Raw genomic sequence first — 15,364 nt, forward strand, 5'->3', positions numbered from 1 at the left:
AGCCATAAATAAGTAAATAAATAAAACCCAAAAGTTAAAAAAAAAAAAATAAAGAGTGGTCTTTACAAAAAAAAAAAAAGATTCAGAGGTGATTCGAATGTACATTCAAGACTGAGACGCGCTTATCACAAGAAAAAAAAAATTGGAACTACGTGTGGTGATGGATTGTGCTGGTCATTTCACAATATATACAAATACAGAATCATCATTATGTTGTACACCTGAACCTAATATAATGTTATATACCAATTATACCTTAAAAAAAAGAGAAAAAGAATAAAACACAGACAAGAAGCACTGCTGTGACCTACTGTTGGACCCTCTATGAGGTGAGTGAATTTTTTTTTTTTTTGGCCATGCAAGCGCAGCTTGTGGGATCTTAATTCCCCCACCAGGGATCGAACCAGTGCCCCCTGCAGTGGAAGGGTGGAGTCTTAACCCCTGGACTGCCAGGGAAGTCCCAAGGTGAGTGATTTTTAAATGTGGCATCAAAAGTTAGGAGTTCTTTCAAGGAAGGGCCCCTCCCTCCATGGAGTGTAGTGAGGAGAGGCTCTGCCTGGGACCCAGCGGCTTGTTTCACTTGTTTTAAACAGTGGGCTTCCAAGAATACTTTTCCTTTGAAGAGGCAGGCCACAGCTAAAAGATGTTTGAAAATCTTCTATGCCCTGTTATGGAATATCTATGCTATGGAATGCTGCACAGCCTTACAAAACATGGAATGGATCTAAGCCCACTGACACACATCAGTCTCAGAAATTGCTCAGTGAAAAAAGCAAGTCTCAGAGCAATCTATATAATAGTAGGTCATTTATGCAAGTAAGCATAATATACATAGGTATATGCATATTAATTATCTAATGGTTAGTGGCTTTTTCATGCAGGGTCTCACACTGTCACACTCTGATAGGGGTTAAGGTGAAAGCTTCCTCACATGTCTGGCACATGGGGTGGGAACACTCAATCAGGGTGGGAACACTCAAGCAGGGGTCCGGAAAAGCTATGATCTATTCCCTCTGTAGTCTATCTTTGTGGTCTCTCCAGCATGGGGGCTTCAGTGTAGCCAGACTTCTTACAATGTGGCTTACGGCTCTAGAAGTATGTGTCCTAACACAGACAGCCAAGGGGAATCAATATTGCTTCTTATGACAAGCCTTGGGTGTCACCTAGCACCACTTTTTTTTTTTTTTAAGCAACTTCTGTAGCTTTTTTTTTTTTTTTTAACTTTGGGTTTATTTATTTATTTATTTATTTTTGACTGTGTTGGGTCTTCGTTTCTGTGCGAGAACTTTCTCTAGTTGCGGCAAGTGGGGGCCGCTCTTCATCACAGTGCGCGGGCCTCTCATTATCGCGGCCTCTCTTGTTGCGGAGCACAGGCTCCAGACGCACAGGCTCAGTAGTTGTGGCTCACGGGTCCTAGTTGCTCCGCGGCATGTGGGATCTTCCCAGGCCAGGGCTCGAACCCGTGTCCCCTGCATTGGCAGGCAGATTCTCAACCACTGCGCCACCAGGGAAGCCCATAGCACCACTTTTGTCACACCTTAGTGAGACAGGCCCAGAGGCCTGCCCAGGCTGTGGGATAGAGGACAGAGCCTCCACCTGAGGGGGTGTGGTAAGGTTTTGGAAGAGCATGTGGGATGGGAAATGTTGTCATGGCCATTTTTGGAAAATACATTCTGCCACAAAAAGTTCATATACATAAATGCAAATAATATATAGAAAGAAGGTCTGGAGGGATCCATAGCAAACTATCAATAAACCTTTCCTCTGGGGAAAATAGGTTGCAGATATGTTTTAGCTTACCTTCATATCTATTACTTGAGTCTTTTACATTGAGATACAATATACATTATTTTATTTGTTTAATGAAAAGGAAACTGAAGAGAAGAGAAAAGTAAAACCTTGCTGTAAGCCTTTTATAATAAAATTATTTAATAGATTGGTATTTCTGGGGAATGTTGTATAATGCATCTGAATTTCATGAAAGCATTTAATTAAGTTGATTATAATATATTTAAACAAGATGCAGAAATGTGGACAGCATTATTATTTTATTTTATTTTATTTATTTTTATTGGGGTATAGTTGTTTTACAATGTGTGTTAGTTTGGACAGCATTATTATTATTTTTCTGTCTTTATTAAGATATAATTGACATATAACATTGTATAAATTTAAGGTGTACAATATGACGATTTGATACATGTATGTATTGCAAAATGATTACCACAACAGGGTTAGTTAACACCTCCATAAACCTCACATAATTATCGTGTGTGTGTGTGTGTGTGTGTGTGTGTGTGTATGTGGTGAGAACATTTAGCAACTTTCAAGTATAGAATACAGTATTGTTAACTGTAGTCACCATGCTGTACATTAGATCCCAGAATTTATTCCTCTTATAACTAGAGGTCTGTACCCTTTGACCAACATCTCCCATCTCCCCACCCCCCATGGATAGGATCATTCATTCATTTAACAAATATTTATTGAACACCTACGTGTGTTAACTGAACAGCTATTCCCAGAACATTTTTGTTCTGAGTCCATTTTGAGGGACATCTCTGGTAGTTCCATCCATTGTCTCACCCTTTTTCACATATTTATCTGGAAAGAGAAAAGCCAGGCCTGGTAAGGAGTGGCATGTTGGTGTAAAAGTACTTCAATATATTAGGTAAGAATAGTGAAAATATTCAGCCTCACTCTTCCAGTTATCTATTGCTATGTAATAAACCACCCTACAACTTAGTGGCTTAGGGGACTTCCTGATGGCGCAGTGGTTAAGAATCTGCCTGCCAATGCAGGGGACATGGGTTTGCGCCCTGGTCCGGGAAGATCCCACATGCCACAGAGCAACTAAGCCCGTGCACCACAACTACTGAGCCTGCGTTCTAGAGCCCGTGAGCCACAACTAGTGAGCCTGCATGCCACAACTACTGAAGCCCACGTGCCTAGAGCCCGTGCTCCGCAACGACAGAAGCCACTGCAATGAGAAGCCAGCGCACCGCAATGAAGAGTAGCCCCCGCTCACTGCAACTAGAGAAAGCCCACACAACAAAGACCCAACGCAGCCAAAAATAAATAAATAAAATAAATAAATTTATTAAAAAAAAAAAAAAGTAGTGGCTTAAAACATCATCATCATCACAATCATCATTATCATTATGGTCCTGGGCTTGCCTGAGCTCAGCCAAGCAGTTCTGTCTTAGGGTCACTCATGGGGTTGCAGACAGACAATGGCTGGAGTCCTCCCAAAGGCTTCCTCACATGTTTAGTTGTCAGCTAGGACCTCAGCTGGGAACGTCAACTGGAACCTACACTTGACTCCTCTGTGTCACCTTGGCTTCCTCAACAGCATGACAGTAGCCTACCAAGAACAAATGTTCCAACAGGACTGCACGGAAGCCATGTCATTTGTGACTAGCTTTAGAGGTCCCAGAGCCTCACTTTCAGTGTGGTTCTAGGCCTGCCCGGATTCAAGGGAAGGGAACATAGATGCCAACTCTCAATGGGAGGAGTGCCAATGCCATGATAAGGAGCGCATGGGGGCTGGGAGAGTTTGTTATGGCCATCTTAGAAAATATAATCTGCTATATTCAGTAATTATCAAAAAATGAAAACTAAACAATGACGCTTGTAGTTTTCAAACGAACAATGGATTCGGTTAACACAGAGTCAAAGCCAATTCCTTCTGTATCAGGCCAGATGGGCTAAGTTGTGCTGCGGTGATGACCACCCCCCAAATCTCAGTAGCTGAAGATAGTAAGTCTCAGTGGCAGACAGTGCCTGGCTGTCTCTCCAGGGTGCCACCAGCTGGTGACTCAGCTCATGACACTTGTCACACATAGGATAGTAAGGGGAGGTTCTGCTCCGTGTAGTCACTCAGTAGTGACCCAGGCTGGTGGAGGCTCTACCACCTTGTAGCTGCACTCTCTGGACCACAGATACCAATGAGGGAAAGAAAGACCAGAAAATCACATGTGGGATTTTTGTCGCCTGTGAACCTGAAAGTGACACACTACACTTCCTCTCACATTTCGTTGGTCCAAACTGTTCATATAGTCCTGTCTAGCTGCAAGGGGCTGGGGAATGTAGCAGAGTAATTGGGGTTTTGGGTGAGCGTTTAGTGGTCTCTGCCACATCTTGTGTAACCCCAACAAGGCCATACACGATCTGTCCTTCCACCTTATCTCTCAAACCTTTTCTCCAGGTATCCACATGGCTTACCTCTTCACCTCCTTCAAGTCATTGCCGAGATGTCTCCTCCTCAGTGAAGCCTCTCCTGATCACCCTACTGAAAATCGTAACACACCCCTTATTCCTCTCCTTCACCCGTGCTGTCCCTTATTCTGCTTTTTCCAAAGTGCTTATTACTTCTTTTTTTTCTTTAAATTTCTTTATTTTTGGCTGCGTTGGGTCTTCATTGCTGCGCACAGGCTTTCTCTAGTTGTGGCGAGCAGGGGTTACTTTTAGTTGCAGTGTGTGGGCTTCTCATTGCGGTGGCTTCTCTTGTTGCGGAGCACGGGCTCTAGGTGTGCGGGGTTCAGCAGTTGTGGCACACGGGCTCAGTAGTTGTGGCTCGCGGGCTCTAGAGCACAGGCTCAGTAGTTGTGGTGCACAGGCTTAGTTGCTCTGTGACATGTGAGATCTTCCCAGACCAGGGCTCGAACCTGTGTCCCCTGCATTGGCAGGCGGATTCTTAACCACTGCGCCACCAGGGAAGTCCCTACTTCTTTTTTTTTTCAATTGAAGTATAGTTGATTTACAATATTGTGTTAGTTTCAGCAAAGTGACTCGGTTATATATGTATATATCTATGTTCTTTTTTCAATTCTTTTCCATTATAGTTTATTAAAAGCTATTGAATATAGTTCCTTGTGCTATACAGTGAATCCTTGTTGTTCAAAGCGCTTGTTACTTCTAACATACTAAAGTATCTGTCTTTCTTTGCAATGTCAACACTATGAGGGCATCAATCTATGTCTGCTTTGTTTAATGACGGATCCCAAGTACCTAGGATAGTGCCTGGCACAGAGACGGCACTTAATAAATATTTGTTGAAGGACTGAATTTTTAAAAATACTTGCTGTCGGCAAGGTCGTGGTAAGACTAACACTTCTATGCCCTCTTAGTGGGACTATAAATTGGTGTAATAGAGTTTTAAATAAACTTTTAATTTTGGAATAGTTTTAAATTTACAGAAAAGTTGCAAAAACAGTACAGAGAGTTCCTGTATATCCCTAAGGTTAACATCTTACATTGTTGTGGTACATTTGTCAAAACTAAGAAACCAATGTTAACATATTATTATTAACTAAACTCTAGACTTTATTCATTTTCACCAGTTTTCCCATTGGTGTCCTTTTTCCTGTCCCAAGATTCAGTCCAGGGTACCACATTGCATTTGGCAATCTGTATTTTTTAAATGTGTGTTCCTTGCAGAGGAAGGGGCCTTCTTATGCTACACTGGCAGTGGTAGGAAGGCAACTGAGAGGTTTCACAAGCCCCACGAGGGCAGATTTGTGTTGATTTGCAAGAGTCAGGCTGGGCTTCATTCTGGATCAAGGAGTACTGGCCCCATAGGGTGTACCAGTTTTCTCTCACCTTCTGTGCCCTCTTTCTTTGTTAATTGATACAGATTTTCTGGAGGACATTAGGTCATATGCAAAAAGTGCCTTTAAAAGGTGCCTACCCTTTGACACAGCAACTTCCCTTCTAGGAGTATAGTCCAAGGAAATAAACCCAGGCACAAAGATTTAGGTACAAAGATGAATCAGGAAGGAATCTTTGTAAATAATAAAACATGACGCTGAGGAATTTCAGCAAGCAGGGATCTGTTGGGAGACGCTGATAGCACTCAGGGCTGTAAGGAGTGAGATGACTTGACCTGGGAAAGATGACACGCTGACCCCTCTAGGGATCTCAGTGCCAGAAACTGGTGGCTGTCTCTCCAGGGTGCTGCCAGCTGGTGACTCAGCTTCAACTGGCTTTCCTTCCTGGGTGCCGCCCTCAGAATTCAAATTCCGATTGCAGAAGGGAAGGGAGTCTGTGTCTATTCTATAGCCTTGAGCCCTGTGTCCTGGTCAGGGGGAGGCAGATTCTGCTAACCATTAATCCCACCAGTCATTTGGAGGAAGATAGGATCAGTTCCTTAAAGGAAAAGACTCAGGACTTCCCTGGCAGTCCAGTGGTTAAGACTCTGGCTTCCCCTGCAGGGGGCACAGATTCGATCCCTGGTCAGGGAACTAAGATCCCGCTTGCCGCATGGCTTGGCCAAAAAAAAAAAAAAAGAGACCCAGAGAGAACAATGCCAACAGAGCCCCCTACAAGGGATTTGCAACATAACATTCTTCTATATATCAAAACTTAACCCTCTAGATGGTTATTTTATAGTGGATAGATTAAGTATAGATGGTTATTTTACAGTGGATGGATTAAGTAAATTATAGTATATCCCATTTAATATGGTGAATTGTTTACAGTGTTAAATGGAAAAAGCAAGTTACAAAATAAGATGCATAGTGTGATTCTAATTACAAATATGATTAGAAGAAAATACATCAAAATGTTACAAGTAGCTATCGTTTGGTGATGGTATCATGAATTATTTTAATCTTTTTTTGCTTTTTAAATATTTTCTAAATTTTCTACAATGAATATGTATTATAATCTGGAAAAACCTAATTTTTTAAAATTTCATGCTCTTTGATCTAGTAATTCCTGTCCTAGTATTCTAAGGAGATAATTAGAAATGTAAATAAAGATCTTATACCCAGAGATATCCATTGCAGAATTATATAAATTAATGAAAATGGAAAACTGTCCAGTATTATGGGAATGTTAAATACATGAACTATATGGGCTATTTACAGACATTAATAACGTTTTTGAAGAAATTTTTAAGACATAGAGAATGTTTTTCACAGCTAAATGAATAAAGCAGACTCTAAAATTGCATGTATAGTGTGACCTCAGCTACTCCATTCAGTCCCTCTGATTTAATTCAACAGTACCAATGTGGGACTTCCCTGGTGACTCAGTGGTTAAGACTCTGGGCTCCCAGTGCAGAGGGACTGGGTTTGATCCCTGCTCAGGGTATTAGATCCCACATGCATGCTGCAACTAAGAGTTTGCATGCCACAACTAAGGAGCCCACAAACAGCAACTGAGCAACTGCCACAACTAAGACCCGGAGCAACCAAATACATAAATAAATAAATATTTTTTAAAACCCCCCAGAAACCCCAGTGCTAATGCATTCTTTTTTTTTTTTTTTTAAATAAAGTTATTTATTTATTTTTGGCTGAGTTGGGTCTCCCTTACTGTATGCGGACTTTCTCTAGTTGCGGCGAGCGAGAACTACTCTGTTGCGGTGTGTGGTCTTCTCATTGCAGTGGCTTCTCTAGCTGTGCAGCACAGGCTCTAGGCGTGCGGGCTTCAGTAGTTGTGGTGCACAGGCTCAGTAGTTGTGGCTCATGGGCTCTAGAGTGCAGGCTCAGTAGTTATGGTGCACAGGCTTAGTTGCTCCACAGCATGTGGGCTCTTCCTGGACCAGGGCTCAAACCCGTGTCCCCTGCATTGGCAGGCGGATTCTTTTTTTTTTTTTTTAAATAAATTTATTTATTTATTTATTTTTGGCTGCATTGGTCTTTGTTGCTGCACGCGGGCTTTCTCTAGTTGTGGTGAGCGGGGGCTACTCTTCGTTGCAGTGTGCAGGCTTCTCATTGCTGTGGCTTCTCTTGCTGTGGAGCACGGGCTCTAGGTGCACGGGCTTCAGCAGTTGTGGCACGCAGGCTTCAGTAGTTGTGGCTCGCAGGCTCTAGAGCACAGGCTCAGTAGTTGTGGTGCACGGGCTTAGTTGCTCCGCGGCATATGGGATCTTCCCGGACCGGGTCTCAAACCCATGTCCCCTGCATTGGCAGGCGGACTCTTAACCACTGCGCCACCAGGGAAGTCCCGGCAGGCGGATTCTTAACCACTGCGCCACCAGGGAAGTCCCTGCTGATGCATTCTTATGTCACATGACTAAAAGTATTCCCTGTAGAACAGTTCTTCTCAAACTGTCTGTAATGAAGGGTGACATCTTAAAATTTCCCATCTGTTATGGACTTATATTTTCGTGAAATACAATAAAAACTAGTTATTAGAAAAATGAAATGAAAAGACTTATAAAATATAAACTCAATCTTTTATTAGATTCAGGGGTAAAACTGCTGGCTGTGAGTTTCTAAATGCTTGCTCTCAATTTCGGCATGTGTCCCGGTAGCGGACCGACCAGGAACAGCTTGTGGTGCCTAATCCCAGCAGCACTGCTGTAGAACAAGGAACACGCCACTCCTCCATGATGTTCACACCTCAGTTCTAGAGCCATAGCATGAGTTGGCTTTCCTTTTCATAGGACTAGTATAAGCTCACTGTAAGAACAGCACAGAAAGATACTTCCTCCTCCCCAAAGGTGACCACTGCCACATTTCTTGTGTATCTTTCCAAACAACATGTACCATTGACAGCTTTTCACATCATTGCACTCAGATCTAGCTCATCATTTCTGTTGGCTGCATAATGTACCATTGTGTGGCTGCCCTTCTAAGATCATCACCGTTACAAATAATACTGCAACAAACACTCCAGAGCTCTTTGCTCCCTTATCCAGGTGTCTCCACAGGAAAAATTCCTTACTGGGTATGTATGCTTACATTAAAAATATATATATATAATTCACATACCATAAAATTCACCCTTTTAAGTTGTACAATCAGGTGGTTTTTTACTATACTCACAGAGTTGTGCAGCCATCACCACTATTTAATTAATATTTTCAACATCCCCCAAAGAAACCCCATATCCATGAGCAGCCACTTTCCATTCTCCCCTTTCCCCAGGCCCTGGCAACCACTAATCTACTTTCTGTTCCGGACATTTCATATAAATGAAATCATACAATATATGACCTTTTGTATTTGGCTTTCACTTAGCATAATGTTTTCAAGGTTCTTCCATGTCGTAGCATATATCAGTACTTCATTTTGATGACTGAATAATATTCCATTGTATGGATATATCACCTTTTGTTTATCTATTCATCAGTTGATGAACATTTGGATTACTTCCACTTTTTGGCTACTATGAATCATGATGCTATGAACATTTATGTACAGATTTTTGTGTGGACATATGCTTTCAATTTTCTTGGGTATATACCTAGGAGTGAAATTGCTGGCTCATATGGTAACTCTATATTTAAAATTTTGAGGAACTGCCAAATTGTTTTCCAAAGTGGCTCCACTATTTTACAAGCTCCCTAGAAATATATGACTTGTAATTTCTCCACATCCTCACCACTTGTTATTACCTATTTTACTTTAGCCATCCTAGCGGGAGTGAAGTGGTATCTCATGATTTTGACTTGCATTTTGTTAATGACTAATGATGTTGAGCATCATTTCATGTGCTTATTAGCCATCTGTATATCTTCTTTGGAGAAATGGCTTTTCAAATTCTTTGCCCATTTGGTTGGGCTTTTTATTTTTGAGTTGTAAGAGTTGTTTTTTTTAAAAATTTCTTCCTCCCTCCCTCCCTCCCTTCCTCTCTCCCACCCTCTCTCCCTCCCTCTCCCTCCCTCTGCCTCCCTCTCCCTCCCTCTGCCTCCCTCTCTCCCTCCCTCCCCCTCCCTCTCTCCCTCCCTCCCTCTCCCTCCCTCTCTCCCTCCCTCTCCCTCCCTCTCTCCCTCCCTCTCTGTGTTGGGTTTTTGTTGCCGAGCACCGGCTTTCTCTAGTTAGGGCGAGTGGGGGCTACTCTTTGTTGCGGTGCATGGGCTTCTCATTGTGGTGGCTTCTCTCGTTGCGGAGCATGGGCTGTAGGCATGTGGGCTTCAGTAGTTGTGGCCCACGGGCTTAGTTGCTCTGGGCATGTGGGATCTTCCCGGACCAGGGCTCAAACCAGTGTCCCCTGCATTGGCAGGCGGATTCTTAACCACTGTGCCACCAGGGAAGCCCCGTAAGAGTTCTTTATACATCGTAGATATAAATCCCTTGTCAGATATATGGTTTGAAAATATCTTCTCCCATTTTGTGGGTTGTCTTTTTATTTTCTTGAAAGTGTCCTTTGAAGCACAGTTTTGAATTTTGATGAAGTTCAATTTATCTATCAATACTTTTTCTTTTGTGGCTTGTGCTTTCAGTGTCTAAAGAAACCATTGCTTAATCCACAGTCATGAAAATTTATATCTGTGCTTCTTCTAAGAGTTTTATAGTTTTAGCTCTTATGTCTAGGTTTATGATCTGTTTTAATTTTTGTTTATGGTGTGAGGTAGGGGTCCAACTTCATTCTTTTGTATGTGGATATCCAGTTGTCCCAGCACCATTTGTTGAAAAGACTACTCTTTCCCCCATTGCATTGTCCTGGCACCCCACACTTATATTTCTGATGTTGCCAAATTGTCCTCCGAAGAGGTTGCACTGGTATATAGCCCCAACCATTGGAGCTAAGTGTTTGTATCTCAGATTGGGCATCAACAGTTAGGAAAAGACTTGATGAACTGAAGCTCATCAGGGACCATCACTAGGGTTGAGTCGGGTGAGCCTGGAAGAAGAGAGTGGCATGAGAGTGTGGGGTGAAGGAAGTGGAAATGCTTCAGAGAAGAGAAAAATGCAAGGGAATATAATCTGAGCAGATGGGCCTGAGTTTAAAGACTTTTTGCCCCTTACCAGCTGTGTAGCATTGGGTAGTTATCTAATCCTCTGAATCACAGTTTCATCATCTGTTAAACAAAAATGGTGATTGCTTACCTTTGTAGAGTTGTTGTGAGGAGTAAGTGTATGTAAATATCCCAGCAATTATGGTAGCTGCTGTGACTTTTCTACATGTGGTGCCTGCAGCTGAGATCATGTGATTGTGGGGGGGGGCACCACAGTGGGATAGTGTTGGAGCCATTTGGTGAGTGTGAGACTTTTTTTTTTTTTTTTTAAACTTTTATTTATTATTTATTTATTATGTTTATTTTTGGCTGTGTTGGGTCTTCGTTTCTGTGTGAGGGCTTTCTCTAGTTGCGGCGAGTGGGGGCCACTCTTCATCGCGGTGCGCGGGCCTGTCACTATCGCGGCCTCTCTTGTTGCGGAGCACAGGCTCCAGACGCGCAGGCTCAGCAGTTGTGGCTCACGGGCCCAGTTGCTCCGCGGCATGTGGGATCTTCCCAGACCAGGGCTCGAACCCGTGTCCCCTGCATTGGCAGGCAGATTCTCAACCACTGCGCCACCAGGGAAGCCCGAGACTTTTAATGATGACTGATCATGTGTAGAAACTTGGATCCACTGGTACGTGTCACTGTCACCCAGAGCGAGGAGGTACTTGAAGTCTTTGCTGTGACATGTTAAGGGGAGAGAGGATGTGACTGAGATTGAATGTGACAGCAAGACAGATCCTGAGTGACAGAATGGAACAGAGTGCAGGGAGATGGGCTGCACCGGGCAAACTTGTGTGCGCCCTGCCCAATAGGAGCTGCTTGGGAGTTCAGATGTCAGGACAGGTATCTGTATAGACTGTCCCCTCCTCCAGACTCCCCTCTGTGCTTCCTGAAACCTGGGAGGAAAGGAGGGCGGCTTTCCTCACGGACACAGGATTTTGATCAGAGTGTAGAACCCACGATACTAAGGAGCTGCGGCTCAAGCACCTTTGGTGTCATCACCCAAGGCTCAGGAAAAGAATTTGCTGCAAATGTGTGCAAAACGGGTGGAGTAGAAGCCGGACTGGTTTCTCCTCCTCTTGGCTTTAGTCTTCAGAGTGGCTGATAAAAGCAGAATCGAAACCTAAGCATTCCTGCCTACCCTTTGTCCCCTGGGGGAGGGAAGAGAGGAATAAACGCCACATCTCATTAAGCATTGATGAGCTCAGGCAGGCAGAGTGGGCCCACAGCCGAGGCAGGCAGGAGGCTGGGGGAGGCTGCAGGAAGGACTCTCCAGCTCACCAGGGAACATCTGTCCCAGAACTTGGAGGCCTGCTCTGCAGGAAGTGAAATAAGGGGTTAACAACAGATGTGGGGGTAACAGCTGCTTTTATTAAAATGAAATCAGAAGGGCCACAGGGACAGGAAGCTGGGTAGATGTGGGGACAAGAGAGAGACAGTGGCAGAGACAAGACGGCAGATCTATGGAAACTGCCTGCAAGAGTCAGCTCTAAGGTGCAAGAATCCTGAGGGTGAGAGAGAAAAGGGGAAGACTGCTCTTTGTACCGTATGAAGCTGAAGTAATGAGATCTTAAACACGAGTGACCCAAGGTGACTTTATATACAAGGTATAAAAGATTGGCACGAATATTAGTTTGAACAGGGAAATGGGAACTCTTTCTCTGAGCTCAAAAAGAAAGCCATGATTAAGGCTGCACAGAGTACAGGGGTAGGAGAGAATAAATACCCTAGTGACCCGCATGCAAAACAGACTGTAAACAAGGGAATGAGATTTGAGGTTAACGGAGGGTCATCTTGCCTAGGCCGCCTTGGACGACGACCGTGTCACAATGCCACGTGGGCATTCACGAGCGCTGCCCACCCGGTGTGAGGGTGACGGGCTGGAGGGTGTGAGGCGTCACAGCAGCAGAGGGGCCTGGGCTTTAACAGGGCAGGAACACACACTGCTGATGAAGTGGGAGTGGGGACAGGGAGCCTAGCCCTGGCTTTGGGGTCTGCGAAGAGAAGGGAGGCAGCAGGAAATCAGGCCGCTGGGGCAGTGCTCATGGTATCGGGAGGGCAGCAGCAGACGCAAGAGCAATAGCTTTCTCAGGTCAAAGCGCAGGCCCAGGTTCATTCCCTACCATCTGATTGGAAAACCGTGGGGTTCTGGGACTTCAAAGCCACACAGCCAGACTCAGAGACAGGGCTCCCTTGAGCCAATTAGAGTCCCTGCCTGTGGCCAGGTAGACAAACTCCCCCCAGCTGGGGAAAGGGTGAGACTCCTTGAGCCCTGCCCAGTCCTGAGCTCTGGGTGTCTGCAGGGAAGTGGAATAGTGCATTAGTGTTAAGAAAAGCATCCAGCGAGGTAAGAAAGGCTTGGGTAGCACCCACTGCCTCTGTCACTTCCGCAAGAATTTCTTGTTGAGGAGGAAGATGAGAAGGTTGACGTTGACCTTGGCCTTGTTGAAGAGTTTCATGACAGCCACACCCTCGTACTGGAGCTGCAGGAGGTCCTAGGAGGGAGGGAAGGGGCAGGGAGGCAAGTTTGAGGGTTTCTCACGGTGGCCCATACAGCTAGTCTATAAAACACTAACATCTTGGAGCCTTACACAGTCATCCAGTGGCACTGGCCACTGAAGTGGGCATTGAAACCCCCTTCACAGATGAGGAAACCAAGGCCAAGAGACAGGTACAGTGACTTGACCAAATGTCAATTCAAGCAGAGCCAGGGCTTGAAATCATTTAAAAGACAAAACAGCAGAGCAAAAAGATTTGGATTTAAAAATCACTGCTTCCCTGAACACTGGTTTATGACTTAGGCCGGCTTCTTAACCTTTTAGTCTCAGAGCCTATAAGATAGGGATAATGCTTGAGAGCTTCGGAGAGGATTAAATGAGGTAATGTGTAAAGTCCCTGACATGTGATAGGGCTTCAAATATTAATCCTGCTCTGACATCACCAGCCCACTCCACTCTCCTGATGCTTGGCAGTGGGGTCTGTGTCAGGGCACGGGGACAGAGAGGCTTGGGCTACACAGACCATCACCCTTCTCTTCAGGAACAGACGACATGGATTGGGTGGGGAACAGAGCTGATGTCATCCGCGGCCCAGGGAAGCCAGGCCAGGCTGCCATCTTTAGGCTAGCACCGAAAGGCCATCGGGTGTCTTGAGGGCTCATGGGAGTGTCCCCTCACCTGATAGTGAAGCTGAAATCGCTCCATGTCCACACCCAGGAACCTGGCATTTACTTCGAACTTTCCTGCCTCATCTCCAGGGGTGATGTCAAAGATCACATTTCTGAAGCTATCAAGAAAAGGATTCAAAACAGGGCCCCAGTGCCTCTTTCCAGGGCCACAGCCGCACTCTTCCACCCACTGCTGCTCATCCCAGGCAGGGCTGTGAGTCACCCAGAGCCAGGCTTCCCCTCTATCGCTCTCTTTCTCCTCCCACTTTTACCTCTGCTCACACCTCAGCTCTTTTCTCTGCCCAGCCCTAATCAGCTGTTCTCTCCTGCAGGACACTTTCCCAGCATCTTCTGCCTTGGGGTGTCTAGAACTGTGCCAGACCACACCCACTGCCCTTAACTCTCTGTCTGGAAATGTCGTGTCTTCCCCATTGTTCTAGCAGCTCCTTCAAGGCAGGGACCATGCATCTCCTTCCCTCCCACCTGGTGCCCAGCCCACAGCCCCATCCCCAGGTTAGGACATGGGAAAGGTCTGACATTCTGCCCTCCAAAGACACATACTGAGAGGTGGGAAGATCTTCGATTTCCACCAAGACACCCTTCTCCAGGAGCTGGGCAGCAGTGTAATGGAGAGATAGCTGCTTCTTCCCTTTCCCGGAACTCCTGATGAAGAAAAGGCCCCAGAGAATTCATCTAACAAACCCTTCAACACCAAAGACACTAGTTCTCTCTGTGGCTGGTAGGAAGGAAATTAGACCCCGAGGAAGACTTCTCACTGGTGGAAGACAAAGGAGGGGGTTGCACTTGAACCCAAGACTTTGCGAGTGAAACTCAAAGACCAGAGTCAGGAAGGGACCATGCTGTTCTGGGGTGAGATGTCCCTATCAAAGCTGGTCAAGAGTGGGGCAAAGGTCGACATGGGCAGGAGGAGAGGTCACAGGTAAGCTTCAAAGTGTAGGAAGGGAGCACCTACTTGGAGCTGGGGGCCAGGTGGTCCAGGCAGGCCCGGATGTACTGGCTGTAGTAGTCGCCCTGCTCCTCATAAAAGGTGGTCTTAGTGCTCAGGGCCTGGAACGTGGCCTGGAGCTTCACCAGCTCTGCCTTCCGCCGCTGCCGGTGCCTGCGCTGGTTGCGGATATCCTGGGGTTGGGGGCACCAGGGGAGGGGTGAGTTGACCCTTCCTGGCAGGAGAGCCTCAGGGTCTGATTCAGGCCCAAGAACAACTCACTGTAAGGATCTTCAGGAAGAGCAGGAAGAGGAAGATTCCAAGGTTGTTCTCCCTAGGAGGAGGGCAATCTCAAGGACCCTGTCCCAAACCCCTGAAGGACGTTTCCAGGGTCTCTCCCCCATTGAGGAGTAACTGTTCCATGACTCCTTGTTTTTTAGTGAAAGAGAGTTTCAAGAATACTCCCTTCCCTGACTAATTTTGAGACCTTTCCTTCAAAAAGGACCCTTGGAGATCGCTTGGCCTTCCCCTGGCTGGTGACAATTTTGGGTAGGCACTCACCAGGGAGAGGCCT

At 45.4% G+C, this 15,364-nt stretch overlaps 1 protein-coding gene across 4 annotated transcripts in view; it reads right to left on the minus strand.

Annotated features, from left to right (window-relative positions):
- Window positions 1–12,030: 12,030 nt before the first annotated feature.
- Window positions 12,031–15,364, minus strand: part of IQGAP3 (IQ motif containing GTPase activating protein 3) — a 40,157-nt gene continuing 36,823 nt past the window's right edge. For all 4 annotated transcript variants that reach the window (XM_036834406.1, XM_036834389.1, XM_036834398.1 and 1 more), the window contains exons 35-38: window positions 14,818–14,984; window positions 14,406–14,507; window positions 13,855–13,963; window positions 12,031–13,173 (exon numbers count right to left, since the gene is read on the minus strand). In XM_036834406.1, the coding sequence (XP_036690301.1) occupies window positions 13,060–13,173; window positions 13,855–13,963; window positions 14,406–14,507; window positions 14,818–14,984 (492 nt within the window). In that variant the 3' untranslated portion in view covers window positions 12,031–13,059. The remainder of the gene's footprint in view (window positions 13,174–13,854; window positions 13,964–14,405; window positions 14,508–14,817; window positions 14,985–15,364) is intronic.

Source organism: Balaenoptera musculus, chromosome 1 (genome assembly GCF_009873245.2).
Source record: "Balaenoptera musculus isolate JJ_BM4_2016_0621 chromosome 1, mBalMus1.pri.v3, whole genome shotgun sequence".
Lineage (NCBI taxonomy): Eukaryota > Metazoa > Chordata > Mammalia > Artiodactyla > Balaenopteridae > Balaenoptera > Balaenoptera musculus.